The 19883-nt window shown below is 52.4% G+C and overlaps 5 protein-coding genes across 5 annotated transcripts; 4 read left to right on the top strand and 1 right to left on the bottom strand.

Moving 5' to 3' along the window:
* Window positions 1-394: 394 nt before the first annotated feature.
* On the top strand, window positions 395-1988 carry GMORB2_0138 (uncharacterized protein; the record flags this gene model as incomplete). Its single annotated transcript, XM_035462124.1, has 2 exons — window positions 395-1310; window positions 1372-1988. 2 exons carry the CDS (start codon window positions 395-397, stop codon window positions 1986-1988), a joined length of 1533 nt encoding a protein of 510 aa, XP_035325054.1.
* A 797-nt stretch (window positions 1989-2785) lies between these two features.
* GMORB2_0139 (CDP-diacylglycerol--inositol 3-phosphatidyltransferase) lies at window positions 2786-3941 on the bottom strand (the record flags this gene model as incomplete). The annotated part of the gene is made up of 3 exons (XM_035462125.1): window positions 2786-3178; window positions 3294-3670; window positions 3767-3941. 3 exons carry the CDS (start codon window positions 3939-3941, stop codon window positions 2786-2788), a joined length of 945 nt encoding a protein of 314 aa, XP_035325055.1.
* A 6635-nt stretch (window positions 3942-10576) lies between these two features.
* On the top strand, window positions 10577-11815 carry GMORB2_0140 (uridine monophosphate synthetase; the record flags this gene model as incomplete). The annotated part of the gene is made up of 1 exon (XM_035462126.1): window positions 10577-11815. The coding sequence occupies one exon, from the start codon at window positions 10577-10579 to the stop codon at window positions 11813-11815; it is 1239 nt and encodes a 412-aa protein (XP_035325056.1).
* Window positions 11816-12677: 862 nt separating this feature from the next.
* On the top strand, window positions 12678-15481 carry GMORB2_0141 (Fungal trans; the record flags this gene model as incomplete). Its single annotated transcript, XM_035462127.1, has 5 exons — window positions 12678-12760; window positions 12959-13778; window positions 13887-14047; window positions 14122-14658; window positions 14782-15481. The coding sequence occupies 5 exons, from the start codon at window positions 12678-12680 to the stop codon at window positions 15479-15481; spliced, it is 2301 nt and encodes a 766-aa protein (XP_035325057.1).
* Window positions 15482-17207: 1726 nt separating this feature from the next.
* GMORB2_0142 (Zinc finger protein) lies at window positions 17208-18996 on the top strand (the record flags this gene model as incomplete). Its single annotated transcript, XM_035462128.1, has 5 exons — window positions 17208-17396; window positions 17498-17545; window positions 17625-17910; window positions 18027-18766; window positions 18889-18996. Coding segments are annotated over 5 exons (1371 nt in total), but the record flags the coding sequence as incomplete, so codon positions are not given.
* Window positions 18997-19883: the final 887 nt, after the last annotated feature.

Here is a 19883-nt window from a genome sequence, read left to right on the forward strand (position 1 = left end):
GGGCCGGGCGTGGACTGTAGCGCTCGGACCGCCTGGATACCGGAACTGGCTACAGCGGTTACAGTACCTAAGGCCGCCCGTGGTATAAGCGCAGGTGGCCTGGTATTATAAATAACCATATCTGTACGAGTACAGATTAATACTGGAGATGCCTACCTGAGAGCCTCTCCGTAGGCGGTGACGAAATTGGTGGGGTCCTTTTTTTCGTCAGCGTTCCCCGTCCCCGCCTCCATCTCTGTCAGCTTGCATGCAGGCTTGAACAAAGCTATCACTTCTTCTTCTTCTTGCCTTGAATTCCTGCATCTTTGTGTGGTGGTATAGGGAATCAAGGGAAGTCCTGCTCTTGTCCAAGGCTTTCCCCCCTCCACGTGCAAATGAACGACCGAACAGAATCATGGGCGGCGACGACGATTGCGCCGCTGATGGCGGAGATGGCCCAGACGCCATGAGCACCAACCGGCAAAACGGCCAGGGCCAGCAGCAGCAGCAGCAGCAGGATGAGACAGTCGTCATCGTCGACCCCCGAGGCGACGTAATCCTCGACGTCACATTCTATACATCGGCCGAGACGTTACGCAAGAGCCGCAAGGCCGCGCTGGCCACATCTAGAAAGGCTGGCAGCACGGCGGCATCGCGAGGGCCGGCATCGACGTCTGTTGCAGACAGATTCAAGGCCGAGGTGACGGTGCGGTACCGCGTCGGCCTGGCCTCCCTGTGCAGCAACTCCAAGTACTTTGGCAACCTCCTGACCAACAGCCAGTTCCGCGAGGCCAAGTCGGTGACCGAGGCGCACGGTGCCATTGCGGCGCGCGGCCAGCGTCCTGGCGAGGCGGAGGCGTCGGACCTTCCCAGGATAGCTGTGTCGGACGATGACGATGCCACGGCCAGCGCGGGGAGGGAGGTCGTGTTCGAGGACATGCTGCGCATCATGCACGGGCAGCCGCCGGCCGGGGCCCCTTCGCCGAACCTAGTCGGCGCCACTATGTCGTATGTCACCACGCTGGCCATCACGGCCGACCGGTTCGACTGCACGGCGTGCGTGTCCCGGTGCGTCAACACGACGCTCAAGTTCAAGTGGCCCGTCACCAGCGGGCGTCCCATGCGCGATGACTCCGGACACCCCACGGACGTCGAGGGCATGCTGCGCCAGAAGATCCTCGTGGCGTGGCTCCTCGGGCAGCCTATGCGGCTGCACAATGCCACGCGGGAACTGATCATGCGGGGGTCCAGCCGGTGGAGCCCATACTTTGACGGGCAGGATGGCACGGCGTCGACGGCGGCATGGTGGGCGTTGCCGGACGGATTGGAGCGTGAGTCAACACCCTCCCCTTCGTGGATATAGCGCGTGCTGTTGACTCTCCCCATGCGTAGATGAGCTGCAGTTCCGGCGAGAATGCGTGCTGAACACTATCGCCTCGGTGCCCCGCCACTTCCTTCGCCGCTACTCCTCTCGCGACCGACAGTGCAAGCTGGGCTACGACTCGAGCGCGGCGTGTGACTCCTTCCAGCTGGGACAGCTCCTCCGCTTCCTGCTGGCCAAGGAGCTTCTCTTCCTCGTCGACTTCAGCCCCGGGTCCGTCGACGCCGTCCCCGACGCCCCCTCGACCGTGGACGTGGATGAGGTCCTGGCCGCCCTGCGCCAGTGTCCGGCCTACCAGGTCGACAAGCACCACACCAACTGCGGGCCACGGTTGCGCATAGATCCCGTGCTGGACTACTTCCGTACCGCGCTGTCGGCCAATGCCCTGTCCGTGCCGCTAGCGGAATGGAAGCGCCGGAGGGCGGATGTCTCGTGGGTCGAAGGCGCAGCGCAGGTCAAGCATGCCAAGGGCGATGAAGATGACAACAGCAACAGCAGTCGAGTGTTTGCCTTCACCAGGGCACTGGCAAATGACCAGCGTCTCAGATACGAAGGGGCCATGTACGCAGATCGCATGGCCAGGAAGCTGTTTACCGCTACAGAATGGGATTGGACACCGGAGATGTGAAATGTCGATGGTAGTACGTCAACGCACACAGGCTGTCGAATATTCAAGAATTAAAAACAAAAAAGAAGCATTCGCGAAAAGTGTAATGAGACGTTCAAGTAAATAAAAAAAGAGTAAATTAAGAATGAAGAGAGAGAGAGAGAGAGAGAAGAGATACAAGAAATCCTCAGACCCTGCAAGCACTTTGCAGTCCCACTCACGTCCCTATACTAAACATCGTCATCCTTCCGTTCCCTCCGCCCCCTTCCCAAGACAAAATGAAAGAAGGAAAGGAATACTATGATTAAAAGATGGTAAGAAAAGGAACGAGCAGTCTAGTTTTAAGTTAATTAAAGAATAGATGGGAAATTAACAAGACTCCCACCTCGACATATTATACAGAAGAAGCGAAGGGGGGTTAGAAACGGAGTCAAGAACAAAAAAAAAGGTTATGAGAAAAGAAAAGAGAAATAAGAGAAAGTGAAAAAACGAATGACAAGGTCTCCTACCTTGGATGCCCATCTCACCTGCGTCCCTCCTTGTCTGCCCCGTCTTCCCCTTTCCAACCTTGAAAAAAAAATCATACCTTGGCGCCAAATCCTGGTTATGCAATCGGTGAAGCATGGGCTTCTGATGATACGTGTAATGTAAAAAAGGCGGGGAGGGCATGTCTGGAAGCTTTGCTTGCCTTTCCTTTGTCACTTCACAATATCTCAGTGTCTTGTTCTTCGCAAGACATTCATCCAACCCGCACACACATACAACATCGACACGGTGGGGTGTGAAGCAATGACATAGGCGTAACCCACCCGAACGGCTCAGGCAGTCTTGTCAATCTTCTTGGGAAGACCGCGAGCACGACGGCTCTTGACGTCGACGTCGGCGAGCCACTTGCTAGCCTTGGCGAGCTGGATGACATTGATGACCTGCTTGAGGAACATGATCGGGAAGCTGACGCCGGCCAGGATCCACGGTAGGAGGGAGTCCATCTTGTTGGCGCGGGCGAGCTCGAGGGCGGCGGCGCTGAAGGGATCGGGGAAGATCTGGCTGAGGATGGAGCTGTTGAGGGGCGTCCCCGGCTCGATGGTGCCACCGTTCGACTCCTCAACCGACTTGATCAGGTGAGGGGAGAGGTAAGGGGAGGAGAAGGAGAGGAGGTACAGTGCGATGAAGAAGAGTTCGTTGAGCGCGCAAAAGGTGAAGAGGACGGCCTGGTAACAGAAAGCAGTCACGTTAGTTGGAGAAAGAGAACGAATAGAGCGTGTGTGAGAGCGGAGAGAGGGGGGGGAGAAGAGAGTGAGAGAGAGTGAGAGAGAGAAACCTTACCTTGTTGGAGTAGTATAGGTTGAGGAACCAGCTCTGACTCTTGTCAATGTTCTTGTGGCTAGAGTCGACGCCGCCGACGACGAGCGTGGCATACATGTGCATGTAGTGGCTGGCAAAGTCGATGGCGATGAGACTCTGGAAGACGATAGCCCACCGGGGGAAAGCCGAGGACAGGAAGACGAGCAGGCAGGACGTGGTGCACCGGTCCGTCACCATGTCCAGCACGGCGCCGAAGCGCGTAGACTGGTCAAAAGCGCGGGCGGCGTACCCGTCCAGGGCGTCGAGAAGGCACGAGATGCTGTACAGGACCGAGCACGTGCGCGGGTGCAGGGGCATGTAGTAGAGGGAGGCGACGGCCAGAACGATACGAGAATAGCCTTTTTGTGGTTGAGATTTGAGATTTCTTGTCAGCCGGTGAAACTCTCCCCCCTCACCTGCTCCTCCACACCATCAGACAGACACAGAAAACATACCGATTATGTTGGGCCAGAAGAGAAAGATGTTCTCGCCATCCTCATCTGGTTCCGAGACTTCCGATCGAACTGTACCATTCGAATCGATCTGCTTCTTCTTGTCATCGCCCGAGGGGGAAGAAGATGGCGACCTGCGCGACTTGGAAGCTGCGCTCCTCCGTGTCTGCCGGGGCATGATGTCGGGGTTGTGTATGTGCCGTGTATGTGCTGTATATGTGTATTTTTGCGATGCCAAGGTTGGGCTACGTAGGGGCCGTTCGATCGTCGTCGGTAGGGGTTGATTTTTTTTTCTTCCGGTCGTGACGTGTTCAGGGTCGTCGGTCGCACACACGCGTGCGGCGTGTAAGGAGGCGGGGAGGGAGGGGAAGAATTTTAGAAAAGATACCGTAGAGATAGAAAGCGAGATGTTTCTTCTTGTAGGTGTTTTGTAGGTGTGGGGTGAACGGGAAAGATAGAGATAGGGAATGGGCTCTGATGAACCGAGACGGGCTCTTCTTCTGTTATCGGGAGGAAAGGCGCAGAGGGGTTTGAGAGAGGTAGTTGCTTGACCCTTTCGATCCAGGCATTAAGGGTGATTCTAGAGGTGTTGTGTACTTGGGTACATTGACGAACCGGGCTGACAATAGGTGCGATGGGAGTCCGACGTACGTACCTGGCCGCTAGTACGTAAATTTTAGGGGCTCCCCCCTCCCTAGGCCCCAGGCCCTACTCTGCCTGGACGTCCACTACGTAGCAGACAAGCCCCGAAGGATAGCTGCAGCCTCTCGGGCTCCTGACGGGTGGGTTCCCGGGAGACTTCCATTTTATTACTGTACTCGTACCTGTGGCTGACACTCCACTATAATGTCGTCTGCCAAAATTCCGCATCAGGAGGAGAGTCCGCTTCAGACGATGACCCGGCCTTTTCCTTCTCCTTTCGTTCTGTACTCTGGACAGGTTCGATTCCTTGCTGCTAGCATAAGGGATTGGTCGAGTTTCTCGGCACCTCGGACGCTGTCAAGTCTCCACCGACTTGTTCCGATACCCGTGGCTTTTCTTCGAGCACATCAACTGGTAATAATACTTAGGTGAGACCTCCTAGGACAGATGTACCTACAACTCTTTCTGAGTAATAACGACTTCGGGGTGCGAGACACGCGCCGAATGGATCGTACGGAGATTACATATACGCTCAACCGTTCAGTTTTCCGTGCCTGACTCTACTGCACGTTGTGGTTGGCGCGCACACGATTCCCTCTCCCTAACCCCCTGTTGCTGTCGGCTGACTAAGAATCCCGCACCCGCAACGAGTTGAGGATGTACGAATGCCTCATACGACAGAGAGTGCGTGTATTGCCTCATTCTCGCTTTGCATAATCAAATCAGTGATGAATGTCGTACAATATTGGCATTGCGGAATATTACTGGGGTAGTATTATTTTCTTACGAGTAATACGACAACCATACTCGAATTCGTCGTGGGAGCGAGCCAAGATTAAGGAGAAGTACTCGTAGTGGGTCCCAGTCGAAGAATTGGCACTGCCCATGAACAAATTTCCAACTGAGTGGGTCTTTTTTTTCCCCCCCAAAAAAAGAAAGGCACGCCCATGGACACGACGTCATCCGCAGGGACCGTATGGGAAGAGTTTGTATGTTGAATCTACCGACGTGCAGAAAGACGAAGAAGATAGAAGGGAGATTAACAGAGAAGAAATAGAAAGAGATGTGTCACGAGACCGTCCCCTAGGTTGTATGATGAAGACTTGAGCAGTGTATTAGCCCGTGCCATGATTTGAGAATCGCTGTAGTCGTACGAGCGAATGTGTGTAGTCGTACGTTCAATGTGGGGGAGGGGGCGCGACGAATTGTGGGGTTTCTCGGTCTTTCGAAGCGGGAAGAAAAGGGTGGAGCTAACGATGGTGTCGAGATCTTGGACGGTATTACTCGTATGCTCCAAGACATATATATATATATATATATATATATGACCGTCGGATATCAAGGGCTGTCTATGGAGATGGCGAACTGACAAGAAATGATATCTATAGGATTTCCTCATGTGGGCTAGTGTGTGTGCGTGTGTGTGTGTGTGGGAAACAAGAGACCTCTAGAATTGGTGGCGCAACACAATGGCGGGGATACCTTCACCACCACTCACCCCTGTGGCGATCCCAGCACGAGCCCACCCCTCCTTAGCTATTTACAGCGTTTGTTTTACCGCTACTCCGGCTCAGTTAGAGGTGTTTGGTTGCAACTTGCAAGCAAGAATATAGTAAACGAGAACGGGGCTTGTTGCCATGGTACCGGGTTTTCTATGATGGTGGGAGGGGTCGGCAAAGCTGCAACGGCGATCGGCTGTCCAGGAGGGTGGAGAATAAGCGAGTGCCGCGCTAACTGGATGAAAAAAAATTACCAGTGTTATGATAGTATATATAACAATGCACGTACAAGTGTCACGTCAGAGCTGTTCTGCCCATCGGCTGTTGAGCCCTAGGATGGACGAAAGGAATGAAACCCTGGGCAATGCCCCATGTCGGCATTTGCAGTATTGATGCGGCAGTAGTGCTGATGCTACATACTGCTAGTGGTGTTCATTAGTCTTGAAAGCTGTCACTTTTTCCTTTCTTTTCAGGATGATAATCCCTCCCTTGCTCTCCTTCTCCGACGCAGAGGCATTTCTGGCAGGCGGATGCACACTGGTAAAGCCGCCGCATACATTGCAGTAGACGTTGCCAAGCTGCATACGTATGAGGCACATTTCTGGCATCACTTGTAGAGGGGGGAGGGGTAGGGGGGGTTCAGAGTGCATGTAATAGCGAACATCACCGATCGACATGACAGTTTGGAAGAAAGAGGAGGGGTCGGCATCAAGTGGCTAACTGTTGCGAGTTTTGGCTGTTGATAATACCGGGGTAGAAGGTGTGGATGATACGACAATCTATCAACTCGTAGGAATAATACCTACTACGTACCTACCTGTATTAACATATGTGCTATTGTTAATACTACTGCTACGGCATTCCTCTCTAAGCTCGTAATCCTGACATTGAATATCGGGTCCCCGAAATACGAATCGTAACCGTCTACCAGCAGTGACCCTTGATTTATCTGACAAGACCAAATCCAAAAGAAGAAGTAATAATGTATTGGTGCGATGAGGAGAGGGAGAGAGAGAGTCATACAAAAGCGTTGACTTGCCCCTCTTTCTTCGTTTTTTTCTTTTTTCTTTTTCTTTCGTCTTTTTTGGCTCTCGTTGGCGCTAGCCTGTTGGGTAATATCGTACGCGCACACGCACATACCATGTTACCCGTACAGAGTAATACATATGAAAACATTACAGGAACCGGTCAGTGGTAAATGCCTAACTAATACTAGTGCTAACAGCAGTAGTCACATACCCCCAGTGCCGCGTTCGCCGCCTCGATGTATGACTGTCAAATAATATACCAAGCGGTGACGGTTGTCGTACCCAAAGTGTTGGAGTGCCAAGGTAAACCTAGTTCTGCGGCTGCACGGGGAATATCCGGTGCATGAACGGGGGGGAGGGGGGTTCGAAAGGAAAAAGAAAGAAAAGGGGGGGAGGAGTTGGGAAGGAAAGAAGAGAGGAGAGGAAAGAAAGGTGAGTACGAGTAGAGGTGAGAGGTTACGAGTAGAGAGGGAGAAGAAATCCATTGGGGGGGGGGGAATGGCAGGGCTTTCTATCAACAGGGGATTTGAATAAAGACGAGGAAGATGATTGACCAATGATCATTGATCAATCAGATGGGTGCCAGTCAGAGTAAGGAGTAAACGTACTAATAATAATACTACTAATAGTACCCGTATTATTACTACCTACGAGGGCAGGGGCGTTCCGGAACATAGTCATAGCCACTATTGGCAAAAAAAAAAAAAAAAAAGAGAGAGAGAGAGAGAGAAAATCCACTACTAACAGACTGGCACCCTCTTAACGTACTAATAGGACTCGTAGCAGTACAGTACTGTCATGACTCTTTTCGTGATACATTATTACGGTACCTAAAACAATACGAGACCTACAAGAGTGACCGGTTGTATGATTCTAACAGGTGTCTCTAATATAGGAATGCAGTTATACCGTTGAAGCCGTCGGGTGCTGTGACCCTGTTCGTCTCATTAGTACATGCAGTGTCACGATGCCCTCAACCGGTCGGTTGCTCCTTCCATTTTTACTATTGCTATGGACTACTGCTGCTACTGCTACCGATACTTCTCCCCTTCCCCTTCCTCCTCCTCTCTAATTTTGACCTCTACAGATCTGTGCAACGACCTCTGCAGCGACTACCCCCTTTTCTACAAGGATCTACACGAGTGTATAGGGTCTGGTAAAGAGCGATAATCACTAAAGAGGTACGTTGGTCGGGTCGTTGGTCGGGTCATGATAGAGGTCTTTGCAGACGGACGGTCAGCGGGTCATCGTACACAGCCATCAACAGCAACCTTGGTAGCCGTAGCCGTAGCCATAGCAGAGTCAAATATACTTGTGATCTTGAAACTACTCGTATGTCAGGGCTGTTGTGACTATGTCAGGGCTGTAATCATTTTCGGCATCTCGCAAGGGTTCGAAGATTTCGACTATAACTCTGTTATCCCGACATGTTTCAAGGTTAAAAAAAAAATTAAAAAAAAATTAAAAATTAAAAATTAAAAAAACAACAGCAACAACAACAACAGCAGCAGCAGCAGCAGCACGAATCTGATAGAATGTTCGTTTCCAAGGAACAGCTTGGCAATTGTGACATGCCATTATGAGGCATACCAAAACGGTCGCTATGACTGTCCTCCAAACGCCCCCACCCTTGTAGGTATTATTACTACGTACTACATATTCATGTAGTAGCAGTAATACTCCGTACTCTCCGTATGGAGTCGAGGACAAATAGACGTGTAACAAAGATTTTATCATGTGCTTGGTATTCTCTGTCAATCTGCACTCTGCTCTACTACAGGTACTCCGTACTCTATATGACAATCTACTGGTATATATCTGTACCTGCAATACTGCTCCTACGACGTGATAATAACGCTACAGGATACAGCTACTCTACTGAACCCTCGGACCTGTTTACTCGTACTCGTGCAGACTAGGAGAGACAGGAGACAGGAGACTGCATAGGCTTGTTCCTGCTGGGTCCATGATTTCTGATCAAGGTGCTACCGTACGAGTAGATTTCTGTATATCCTAATCAGCAGTACTCTTGCAAGTTACCAGATGGCCATCATCAGCTGTCTTGTACTCGTACTATATAAAAATGCCATTGCCAGAGTCTAGGATCAGACCAAAATCATATAGTCTGACCTTCTGAATAACCGTCGGCACATGCCGCCATCTCTGCCATCAATCATTACTACTGCTGCATACAGTCTAGTAGTACTCTTACTACTAGAGTAGAATACCTGTAAGAATAGTAGTAATAGTACCATTGATGTGTACATACATACCACCGTAGTAACAGCTACTAGGTCCTGCAGTAGTATTCCCTACAGCTAATACTGCACCACCACAACAACTCAGCCTCCACCTCCACCAGGCCCCCCCTCCCCACATATTTTCTTTTCAACTCACCATCCAAAACTTCAACTCTCAACCTTGAATCACTCACACATAATTATCGTCTTTCCTCTCCTTCTCTTCTAGTCGCAAACGCGCCCTCTCTCTCTCTCTCTCTGTGTGTGCAACTCTCTCATACTTTTTTTTATTACTTTCTCTCCACATCGCCCACACCGTCTCTCTTTATATCCCGCTTAACTTGTTTAGTCTCCACGTCGACATCATACAAGTTGCTCCTTCTTTTTTTTTTCCTTTTGTACGTCCTAATACCTGCCTAAAAGGTAGGGGAAAAAAACCCCCCCAAACACCACACAAACACACAGACACACACACGCACGATTTTCTTTTTCCTTTCCCACACACCCATCATTCATTTATCCCCCATGCACTACTATTGTCAGGGTCCGAAAACAAGCAAAAGCCAGCAACAACACATAATACACACTTTATTGCCAGGGGTCTAATTCCCCCTGCCTCTCCCCTTCCCTCCCTATCACCTATCGTCACCTCCTCTTCTCTTTCCCCCTCCTCGCTCGCGCCCCTCCGTGGATCTGAACCAACATCGATGTTCGGTGTGGCCGCCACCGCACAACCCCGGTCTTGGCTAGAGGCCCCTCCGCACACCCCTACGAGGTTACTTTCTCTCTGTCCCTGTTTCCTCTGCTATTAAGTCTCTCTCCCCTTGTGTTCCTCCCGGGGGGGCTGTGTGTGTGATTCATGGGGGTGAATACATGGGGGAGGTTGGGCTCTCTTCTGGACTATTACAGCGACCTGTTTTATTTGAAATAAAGGTGGCCTGCATTTTCTTTGTTGCTGACATTGCCCTTCCCCCATAGGTTTAGAAGCCACGCCCAAAAAAAAAGACCAAAAAGACAGACAACAAGACAAGTCAAACAGCTTTGGAGTGTGGATTTTTTTTTTCGACGTATAACCTATCTCAGTTTCTCCCCACCAACCATCAGCAGCAGCTTCACCACCATCTTCATCATCCTCAGCCTTTTATTTCCAGCCACTGCTACGCTGTGTGCCTCACCTACTTTCATACAAATACGTCACTCCACGTGAAGACTGAAAAATATATTGGCTTGGCATCTCACCTCGACACTCACCCACACCCTTACCGGCACTCTGCTTCTTCATCCTCTCGTCTTTTATTTCTTTCTCGAGAAAAAAGGAAGGAGGTAGAAACGGTTCACTGTGCATCGCCATATTTCAACTTTCAAGGCTCAATCAGCCTCCCTCTCACCACCCCTTCCGCAACCATGGCGACGCCTCATCCTACCCTCAAGATGACCTACGCCCAGCGGTCAGAGGCCACCACCCACCCTCTCACCGCATACCTCTTCAAGCTCATGGACCTCAAGGCCTCTAATCTGTGTCTGAGTGCTGACGTCCCCACGGCCCGTGAGCTTCTCTACCTCGCTGACAAGATCGGACCGTCAATCGTCGTCCTCAAGACGCACCACGACATGGTGGCGGGCTGGGACTACGACCAGGAGACGGGCACCGGCGCCAAGCTCTCGGCCTTGGCCCGTCGGCACGGCTTCCTCATCTTCGAGGACCGCAAGTTCGGCGACATTGGCAACACGGTTGAGCTGCAGTACACAAGTGGATCCGCCCGCATCATCGATTGGGCTCACATCACCAACGTCAACATGGTGCCCGGCAAAGCATCCGTCACCAGTCTGGCTAACGCTGCCGCCCGCTGGCTCGAGCGCATCCCCTACCAGGTCAAGACGTCGGTCACGGTCGGCACGCCGCGCATGGAGGGCGAGGAGTTCGACGACGAGGAGGGCGACAGCAACAACAACAACAACAACAACAACAATAGCAACAAGGACGAGCGCGACGGCAAGAACGACAAGGATGACTGCCACCTGCAATCGCCCGACAATAACAGCAACATCCTCCAGTTCAACGGCGACGGCAACGGCAAGCAGCCTCAACCGGGGGAAGGACGCAAGGGCAGCATCGTATCCATCACCACCCTGACGCAGCAGTACGAGCCCGCCCACTCGCCGCGACTCCACCAGGCCATATCGGAGGAGGAGGGAGCGCTCCTCCACGGCATCGAGGAGGCGCCCCTTAACCGTGGTCTCCTCATCCTGGCCCAGATGTCGTCCAAGGGCAACTTCATGAACGCAGAGTACACCCAGGCCTGCGTAGAGGCCGCGCGCGAGCACAAGGACTTCGTCATGGGTTTTGTGTCACAGGAGGCCCTCAACACACTGCCCGAGGACGACTTCATCCACATGACGCCCGGGTGCCAGCTTCCCCCCGAGCACGACGAGGACGGCAACCCCGATGAAGGACAGCAGCAGCAGCAGGCCATGGGCGATGGCAAGGGCCAGCAGTACAACACCCCCGGCAAGCTGATTGGCATTTGCGGGGCGGATATAGCCATTGTTGGCAGGGGTATCATCAAGGCTGGAGACCCGGAGCACGAGGCTGACAGATATAGATCTGCTGCTTGGAAGGCGTACACTGAGAGGGTGCGTTAGCCTTGTTGGGTTGTAGAGGTCGGTTGGGAGAAGGCGTTCTGTTGGAGTGTACACGAAGGATACTTATTTTTTTTTCTTCTTCCTCATTTCTTGATTATATAATGGGGGAAAAAAAGGAACAGTCGGGGAAGATGGAAGGGGGATAAGACATATAAAAGAAAGAAACGTAAGAAACGTAAGCAACGGATATGACTGGGGGATGTTTGAGGTAGATATATATCACAAGATATACATATTGGGAGTCTTTTAACTGGGTTTTCTCTCAGGTATATACCATTTAACGTCTTTTAATATCTATCTTGGTCTCTATTTTAATATATAAACCCTATCAATCCCCTCTCGCTTCTTCTCATGAGCATGTACTCTGTACTTCAACCATGTAGTCAGACTTGATGACGTGCATCTCTTATTCTTAGCCGTGGTGGGACACCCCCCCCCTCCCCTCCCAAGCAGGAATTAAACGCCGTCGGACATAACCAACTCTTTCCGGCTTGGGATCCGGGCAAAACTCCACGGGCATTAGAGCTACCGTGAGGAGACAAAGCTGGTTAGCCACACAGTATTACTACTACCGGACCGACCTTACGTCTATGAACTTAATGCCCTCCCGATCTGAAATCATATTCGCTGACAAATTTTCCCCCTCTTCTCTTCTTCTCAATCAACACGTTTATTTTGACTTTTTTTTGGGGGGGTGAAATAGGAAGCAGAGAAAAGGGCAAAGAAGAGAAAGAAAAAAAAATCATATGCCTTGTTGAACTCTTCTTTTCCAACTATTCTTTCTTCTCCCAACTGAGCCCCCTCCCTACCCATCCTAAATCCCTTGCGTTGTGGGAGAGCGCGCTCACGCATGCATGAACTTATGGACAATGCTCCGACTTGGGCGCCAGATCAGAAGAATGCGCCTACGCCTCTGCGCAAGAGGAGAAGAAGGCTGGTTGTGTCGTGTATAGAGTGTCATCGGAGAAAACAAAAGGTGTGTTTTTATATCACAAGTAATGAAGATGAGGGGGGAAAGACAGAAGAATGAGAAGAAGAGAAGATGAGAGATGAGAGAGAGAGAGAGAGAGAGAGAGAGAGAGAGGACAAAAGCTGACGAGGTATACGGGAATGTCAGTGCGACAGAGGACTGCCATGCGCCAGCTGCAAGGCCCGCAACAAGGCATCATCGTGCCGATATGAAAAGGTAGCCAAGGTTGTCGTCCTCCAACAGGAACAGCAACGAACAGCCAAATCACCATCACCATGGTCCGTTGGCGACAAGAGCAACGGCGACAACCAGAACAGCAGTGATCTGTCTTCCATGGCCGCGACGCTAGGATACTCCCAGGCAGACGGCTCGGCGGTAGGGATTCTGCGCAAGATCGAAGCCACGGGCACTATCACCGGCGATACCAGCTTCGTCGACCCCACAGCCACAACCGAAAGTACAGTGCTACCACCAGAGCAGGCGCGGGCGCGGGCGCGGGTTCAATCACAAGGCCAATCCAGTCCCGCCGTGAGGGAGGCGTTCAAAGGTCTGATCCGCCAGCTCCCGGCGCGGGTGTACCTCGACCGCCTGATATCCATCTTCCTCGACAAGTTCAACTACCAGTACTACCAGGTGGACCCGGACGTGCTGTCTCGGCAGCTGGAAGAGTGGGACGGCCTGCCCTTCTCCGTCCTGCACACCAGGGGACCCGAGGGCCTGTCGTCGCCGGACATGGGCGTCTTCCCCGCCGTGCTGTTCCAGATGGCCGCCACGGCGCTGCTGATCGTCGGCGAGGATGGCCACCTGGCGCGCGAGTTTGCCCCGCTCAAGTACGCTGCCTCGATGACGTTTGAGGATCTCGCGGCTGATTATAGCCAGTCGGGCGTAGCGGTCGTCGGCCTTTTTGACAAGAGGAGCCTGACGCTTACGACTGTGCTGGCCGAGTTTCTGAGGGGTACTTTTTTAAAATACACGGCTCATGTGACTGAGTCTGTGAGTTTCACCTTTCCACCTTTTTTTTTCTCTCTGCCTCTCTTCTCCTTATCCCCCCTCCTGCCGAGATGACATCTCACTTTCCCTCCAAAAACCTGACATGTACAGTGGCACGCTATTGCCATGACAATTCATGATGCCCAGGAGCTGGGTATGCACCGAGACTCGTTAGATCCCAAACCAAAAGACCCGTCCAGCCCAGAGAGCATTCTCGAGAATGAATGGCTCATCCAGCGACGACGGAGATGCTATCACGTCCTTGCCCAGTGGTATGTATGTGCGTGGTGTGTGTGTGTGTGTGTGTGTGGCCCGGTGACCGATCTATCCCTGACCACCCCTCCAGGGACATACACATGGCTGCACTTCTCGGCCGGCCTGGCGTCATAGACCGCACGCAGGAACTTCCTACTCCACCGGTAGACTGCGTGCTCCCCCATGGCCGACCCCTGGGACGCACGCCCATTGTCCCGCGCGACCCGGACAGGGACCCCCCCACGACGCTTACCAGCATCACGTGGCTGAGCGAGGTCAACCGGCCGCTCGTAGACATCAAGGCGCTCGAGAAGGAAGGGCCCAGGCCGCGCGACTTCTCCGACGTCGAGAGGGTCCACCGCGAGATCCTCGACATCGACGCCCGGAAGCCGGCCGTGTTCCGCGTCGACCACCCGGACGACCGTTGGGACCGCGACCGGGACACACACTGGTTGCGCTTCATGAGGTACCACTTTGCATGCCAGCAAGCGAACAGCATCATGCTGCTGCACAGACCGTACATCTTCCACAGGAGGAGAAGTCGCGACGAGGCGCTCAAGGCAAGCCTGCTGGCTCTCGATAGGGCCAGTGCCATGTTTGAGGGGATGCCACCGGATTATTGGAGGAAGTGAGTCCATCATGCCTCTGTCTCTCTTTCTCCTCTCACTACGTTACTCTCTGTCCTCCTACTCTCTCCCTCGCTCTCGTATGCATAGAACTGACGTACCGACTCCGACCTCAAAAAAAAAAGCTACCACCTCTTTTACGGGAGCTTCGACGCCGTGGTGACCATGTCCATCATCTATATACTCTTCCCTAACGAGAACCGAGACCTCGGCAAGGACGCGTCGCAGCAGTTCCAGTGGACGATCGAGCGCTTCACGGCCATGAGGAAGCGAAACGCCCTTGTCGGGTCGGCCCAGGGAATCTTACGCGCCATAAAGTCCAAGCTCGACAGGGCGCTGGGCATGTCGACCGCCACGACAGTGACGCCGGCGAAGAGCATGCCCAGTCTTGGACGGACGAGCGACGGTGAGACCGCACCGAATCGACGGCAAGGAACCTCCGTCGACGACGATGGTGGCATAGCTCCTGCTCTTGCTACTGGCGGAGAAGAATATATAGCAATGATGCATTTGGGTGGCAACGATGCTTCGGCTGCTGCTGCTGCTGCTGCTGCTGCTGCTGCTGCTGCTGCTGCTCCAGACTGGACGGGTTTGGATCTCGCCTCACTGGCACCCATGTACCCCTCCCACGACATTCTATTCAACGAGCTGAACGCAGTGGATGACGGGACGGCGGCACTCCCGACGACCGGGCTGACGCCGACGGCCGTGGGTGATGATGCTACGGGGGGTGCTGATATACCGTGGCACTTTGACGGCGTGTTTGGCGATGATACCGTGTGGCAACTTCTCAACCAATACCAGCCTGGATCGACGTCGGGGTAGATGCGGTAGGAAGAAAAAGAGGCACGTGCTCGTTGTCTGTATATGTGGTGATGTACGGGGTAGTGGTAGTCATATTATCACATATCAGTAATAGCGGTAGCAGTTCGGAGTATCATTAGTAGCAGTAATAGTCATAGTAGGAGTACAGATTACATCTGCAGCAGTAATGCTATATTAGCAGGAGATATACGGCCACGTACGTCGCAGTCGGTACCAAATGTTGAAAGAAGAAAGAGAGGAAAGAGGAAACAGAAGAAAACAAGCTTATGAGCTGGGAAACAAAAAAAGAAACGAAGTGACCAGAGATTGCGAGATTTGCCTAAGCCACGTCATTATGCAAAGGTCAAAAGCAAGCGGTAAGATATTGACACCCGTTGGGAGCGATGGCTTGCTGCAGCTCTATGCTCCATTACGGGTGCACTGACCTCTTTGAGACCTTTCAGAGGGAATTGCCCGAGGAGGCAACCATTGGATGCACTCGGGAATACAGTATAATGATTTAATCTATTACGAGTTGGAGTGATGACAGAAGAAGGGAAGGGGAAGATGAAAGAAGAGCAGTCAGTCCTAACCAGCTGGCTAACCCCCCCCTCCCTGGTGGTTTCGATAGACGCTACGGAGTAGAATCAGATATTATTATCAGTTCTATTATTACTACTCTCTGGTGAGACAACATTACTCCGCAATAATACTCCGCAGAGACTGGTAGGATTAAGAAACTGCTGTGATGATGACCCACCACTGAAAGCATGGCTCCCGGTAGACTGTGATGCCTGTACAGAACTAACATGGTACACCGTCAAGGACAAAGATGCATCCCAGATGTCAAGGTAAGATCTCCTCTTTATATTAAGCATATACAGTATATATATATATATGTGTGTGTGTGTGTGCGTGCGTATCTTTCTTCTTCTTCTAAACGGTCTCACAATGATAGATATGTCAGTCAATAATCTGTACATCAATAAAAGACAGCTCTGCTCGCATATCAAACCCTCAAGGGTCGGCGCCTATTATTATTATTACAGCGCCTAAAATAAGAGTAAACAATGAGGGGCTCTCTTTTTGCCTGGTCGATGGGCCACGCCACATAACCCTGTCGACCCAAAAAATCCCCAGCAGATTTCAATCCTTTCGTATCGTTTCCCTCTTCAACCTCATTCTCGTCCCATTCCATCCATCTATTGTCCCTCCTCCTTCTAGAGAGCCGATCGACCGCCTTTGGGCTGTTTACTGGAGATCAAAGGAGGTACGATTGTGAATCCGAGAACGGAAAAAGAGCTAGGTGTTCAGAGAAAGAGATACTCACGCCTGTCGTTTTCAACCCATCCATGACACCTCATCATCGCGACTGCTAGAATACTCATACAGTTTATTGAATCGGCCGAGGAAGTCGATAGCTTCTCCTCTCATCTTATCCGGGAGAGATACTTCAAGAGAGAGAGAGAGAGAGAGAGAGAGAGAGAGAGAGGGGAGAGACATATGAGCCATGGATACAAAAGGCAATACAGTGGACTTCATCCAACGCTTCCAAGCTCTTCAGGCCCAAAGAGAGACCTCCGATGGCCTTATCAGGGTGAGAAGAGGAGAGATGATGATGAAGACCTCCCACAGCCTATCGCTATACCCTGTTTCCACTCGTATAGACTCTCTCCAGTGCATGTGTACTGACGTATCTCGTCGATGATTCATCTCATCGCTCCCTCCCCCCCCCCCCCCCGTACAGGACCTCATCTTATACCTCGAGCATGTCGAGACTACGCTTACGGCGGAGAATAGTCGCCTAATTAAAGAGATTGAAGATACAAGACTCGATCTATCCGATGCTGTCAAGTCTAGAAGAGAGCTCCAAAAGACTGTCGATATGTATGCGAAGGATATTGAGCGCATCAACGAAAATCATACACTTTTCAAGGTGACTACCACACCGGAAGAAGAAGAAGGAGGAGGAGAAGAAAGGAGAAGATGCCTGAACCCCTTCTCCCAGTGCCAGGCTAAAAATCAGATCTGCTGCAGAACCGAAACCCATACATTACCGTGCTCATCGACGGAGATGGGCTTATCGTGAGTCTCTTCTCTGTCCCGGTGTGCTTGTGCCTGTGCTGCAAGAGACAGACCCTGTCTGTGCTGACCTCACCGCCAGTTCCAAGATCAATATGTCCGACAAGGCGTCGAGGGCGGGAAGAGGGCCGCGTACGCCCTCCGTGCTGCCGTGGCTGACCAGTGCGGAATCATGGCCCAGGACATGGAGATATCCGCCAAGATCATCGCCAACCTGGGCGGCCTGAGTAAGGCCATGGTCCGCGATGGCGTCATCGACAGCGTCACCGACCTAAGGGGCTTTTCCCAGGGCTTCAGCCAGGCCATGGCGTCTTTTGATTTTATCGACGTCGGCTGGGGTAAGGAAAGGGCCGATACAAAGATCAAAGGTACTCTCTCTCCCTCTGCATATCTCTTATCATCATCATCATCACTGACTCACACAAAAAAACAGAAAACGCTAGATGGCATCTACAGAACCAAAACTGCAAGCAGATTCTCCTAGGCGTATCCCACGACAGCGGCTACGCCCCCTTCCTAGACGAGATACTGCGCGACGAGACGACTCGTCTGCGCGTCACCGTTATCCAGGGCGTCCCCGCCGCTCGGGCCCTCATCGAGACGGGCGTAAACGTATTCGAGATTGGAAGCGATCTCTTCCGTCGTGAGAAGCTGTTCGAACGTACCAGTACTACCGCCACCGATGATAACAACAATGCTGCCGTCGCTCCCGCCGCCACGGCCACCTCCCTAACCATCACCACCCCGCTCGGCAGCACACCGTCCGAGGCCCCCAAGCTGCCAGGCGTCAGCCAGGCTCAGGCTCAGGCCTCGGCCGCCAGGGTTCCCTCCCCCCTCCCCGGCGTCGACACTACCAAGGCCAGCAGCAGGGCGGCCTCACCTCCCCCCCGCCTCACCGTGGCCCTGCCCCCTCGCCAGCAGCAGGCGGGCAGGCAAAAGGCCCAGCAGCAGCAGCAGCAGCCAAAGTGGAACCCCGGACCGCGCGGCCTGGACAGACCCATCGACGTCAACCCCGTCGTCGTCGAGGCCATAAAGAAGCGCAAGGAGAAGCTTTGCAAGAACCACTTCCTCCGTCCGCCCTGCGTCAGCGGCAGCGAGTGCGTCTTCGTCCACAAGTACAACGCCACGGACGAGGAGCTGGACGCCATCGCCGTGCTGACCAGGCTCAACCCTTGCTCGTTCCTGCAGGATTGCGACGCGGACGATTGCATCTACGGTCATCATGTAGGCCCCCTACCCGCCCATCCACACACTCTTACCTTGTCCGGGCCTCGTCTCGGACATTGCCTCGACGAGGAGAGCCGGAGAGAGAAGAGATCGTGCTGACGGACATGTTCCTGTCGCAGTGCCCGAGCATGAAGAATTTGACCTGTACACACCCTCACTGTCGTTTCCCCGTCGACTCCCACCCGCCGGGGACCAAGTTCAAGAACCCTTATATCAAACAGAATTAGTCTACATCACGGAAACTGTCATATACGCACGAAGCTGGCATGCACAGGAAATATGTCGGTAACAAGAAACAAGAGAGAATGTTCATACCAAACCCCGTCCATGTACATGATCCTTCTTCAACAAGATGTATTAGGGTTATAAGTAACGCTGAAATAACAAGATTGCGAAGCACGACATGGACAGCCTAGAACATCTCCCTAGTGTACGTGCCTGCTCTTCAGAGACCTCTCCTAGATTCCAGTTTGTTGCTTCTCGTCATTCCCCATCGTAGCCCTTCTTCTTCCCCTCACGATAACACTGCGACGACACCCAGTACAGCTCCCTCCTCGTCAACCTTCGGCGGCCATATCGAGGGGCGACGTTCGCCACGCCACTATGCTCCAGTAGCTCCGAGAGTTTGCGGTTGAGCTCGTAAGAGGCATTCCCTGTACGTCATCCGGTTCTCCGGCCTGGAACTGATTTCTTCCTCTTTCTTCTTGGCTTCCTAGGATTCCTAGAATCGTACTTTTGGTATTGTTGGCCCAGTGTACTCGTCCTTGTCTTCTTTGTCGGTGTTGTCATCGGGGGTATGCATTCTCTTTGTTCGTGGACGCATCATTGCGATTGTACAGATACTTCTTGAGCGAGCTGTCGCTTTTCTTTCTTTGCTGCCCATTCTTCTTCTTCTACTCGACGGGGTGCTATGATATATTAGTATACCATATACCTAGAGGAGTATCAAGTTGAGTGTAGATATATCCTACCAAGACATACCTTCTTTTACAACCCGAAAACATCAAGGCATGAAGACCAAAACACGAAGTGCGCTGGCCACAAGACTAGTAGCAGTAGAGGCGACCAGTTGAGGCCATCGTGACAAAGTACATAGCAGCAACGCATGGACTGT

This window comes from Geosmithia morbida, assembly GCF_012550715.1.
Source record: "Geosmithia morbida isolate 1262 chromosome Unknown scaffold_0, whole genome shotgun sequence".
Classification (NCBI taxonomy): domain Eukaryota; kingdom Fungi; phylum Ascomycota; class Sordariomycetes; order Hypocreales; family Bionectriaceae; genus Geosmithia; species Geosmithia morbida.